The sequence below is a fragment of the Plasmopara halstedii genome (genome assembly GCF_900000015.1).
Source record: "Plasmopara halstedii genome assembly, contig: Scaffold_3060, whole genome shotgun sequence".
NCBI lineage: Eukaryota > Oomycota > Peronosporomycetes > Peronosporales > Peronosporaceae > Plasmopara > Plasmopara halstedii.
The window spans coordinates 170,106-172,104 of record NW_020189964.1 but is presented as its reverse complement, the minus strand read 5'-3'; the positions used below and the strand labels follow the sequence as shown (position 1 = coordinate 172,104).

At 43.3% G+C, this 1,999-nt stretch overlaps 1 protein-coding gene across 1 annotated transcript; it reads right to left on the bottom strand.

The window, feature by feature from the left end:
• Positions 1-977: 977 nt before the first annotated feature.
• On the bottom strand, positions 978-1,334 carry PHALS_06551 (uncharacterized protein; the record flags this gene model as incomplete). The annotated part of the gene is made up of 1 exon (XM_024719857.1): positions 978-1,334. The coding sequence occupies one exon, from the start codon at positions 1,332-1,334 to the stop codon at positions 978-980; it is 357 nt and encodes a 118-aa protein (XP_024585114.1).
• Between the last annotated feature and the right edge of the window lie 665 nt (positions 1,335-1,999).

Sequence of the window (1,999 nt, the reverse complement as noted above, 5' to 3'; positions counted from 1 at the left end):
AGTAATACAGATCGAAAGATTCCGCACCCACCGAGGCACATGAAACAAAAACAGTCCTAAACCGCTAACACGGTACACCATATGACATCTCACCAAAGTCAAATATATCAACTGGATGCTGGGGTGAAACAGCTACGAAAGCTGCGCAAGCTGTCATGTACCGGTGGTAGTGCTGGCGAGCGCGGACAACGCCGTGACTAGGATTTACATTTGGCAGACATTTTGGCGCCAATTTTGAAAGCTTTGCTAGCAGCTTTCCAGATAGCTGTAGCTTAGCTTAGCTTAGCTTGAGATTTGAAAAAGCAAAAGCTAATTAGCTTAGCTCCGAATATTGAAAAGCTAAGCTAAGCTGCAAAAGCTAAGCTAATACCAACTATAAATACATGGGCTGCTTAGCCAAACGCAACGCATTCATTATATAAATAGTACTACCTTTTAACTTTAATATTACATACTTGAGCGGATCAGGATATTTCTCGTAAACTGCATAATACAGTTCACGACTCGACGAGTCACCAAGAGCGGTCTCAGTTGGCGAGGAAGGTTAAATATCTTTGATGAGATTTGAATGCTTTATTTACTAATTCCACCGCAAGAGTATGCTTGTCGATTGTCCTCAATTTAGGTATATGTTTGGATGTTCATAATATTTCCGCAAATCTTTGCATATGCTGCGAGCACCGCATTCCTTGAAGAAGGAAACGGTAAGAAACGTTACGTAAGGGTTGACGTCGAGGTTGTTTTCGTCACAAAGGGCCTTGGCCTAGCTTAACTAGCTCCAGTTGCTAGTCTATGAGCGCAAAAGGTACATAGCCCTTAAGTAAGATCGATAGCAGCTGTCTCATGTCGTGATCATCGCGATGGCCACATTGATTAAATTCCTAGATAAGAGTCTGCATTATAGATCGACACACACACAAGATTTACTCCGTGGGTTCTTCCTGATCCTACCGATCCAAGCTCCACAGGAGTGCCTATTACTCATAGGTTCGTCTTTGGGTGCCTTCGGCACGATCTTTACCACTTGTTTTACAATTTGGTGACAGATCTGCAGATAATATGGTCCAATTTAAGCATTGTGTAAAGAACCGAGTCGTGTTCCATATTTGTTTGGCTTGATACAAATGCAATCGTGTCATATGACAGAGGCGACATATTTCCTTTAACTTGAAGGGTTGACCCAAGCCGTTGTATCTGTTGATCTGTCCGGGATATGCAAGGTCAGATCCCTCCAAAAAATTGAAACATTGATTCCTGCTTGACTTAGCAATGTTCTCTGGAGATCGGAGCAAGACCGGTTTCCACTGACTAGTGATAAAGGCTTTGCGCTGCATGGCAATTTGTGCACTTACAGCTGGCACGTTGGTGTGCTAAACAATGCGAGAAGTTACGATGAGGATAATTTGCTGTTATTAAAATGAGCTAACATTGTTGACTTGCGGCAATTCATCTCGGATCAAGATCCACACTGCACAGCAAAGTTTAGGCATACTTCGTTCGAGGCGCTCCAAACCAGACTGGACATCTTCATAGCATTGCACCCACATACTGATGCTCAGGCGAAAAGCTTTGAGCATGCGATCGAGGCTATCCTCAAATAAACTTGCACGGATCCATTGCGATGTTTGAACGAATTGCTCTCACTCATTGAGCTGGTGCTACATAACGCAGAATACATCGCTTCAGGATCCACCACATTTCTTATTATTGCTTTAGTCCTTCCTCGTGTCCCTTGACACCTCCACAACTTTGTTTCGGGCTTGATGGGAATGTGTTGTCTATGCCGATCAGCGAGCTGTTACTGCCACTCGACAAATTTATTTTGAATAAATTGCATAGTGCGCGATTCAATAGTCGGAAGCCTAGACTTGCGAACGCAACATGCTCGACACCCGAGGCAGATAAACATGAATTTGAATCGATAGCTAGGTTTCATTTGATGCTGTAAGTCTATCTACACATGCAAGTCTGTAGATATTTCGACTGTGCTGCACCCTTG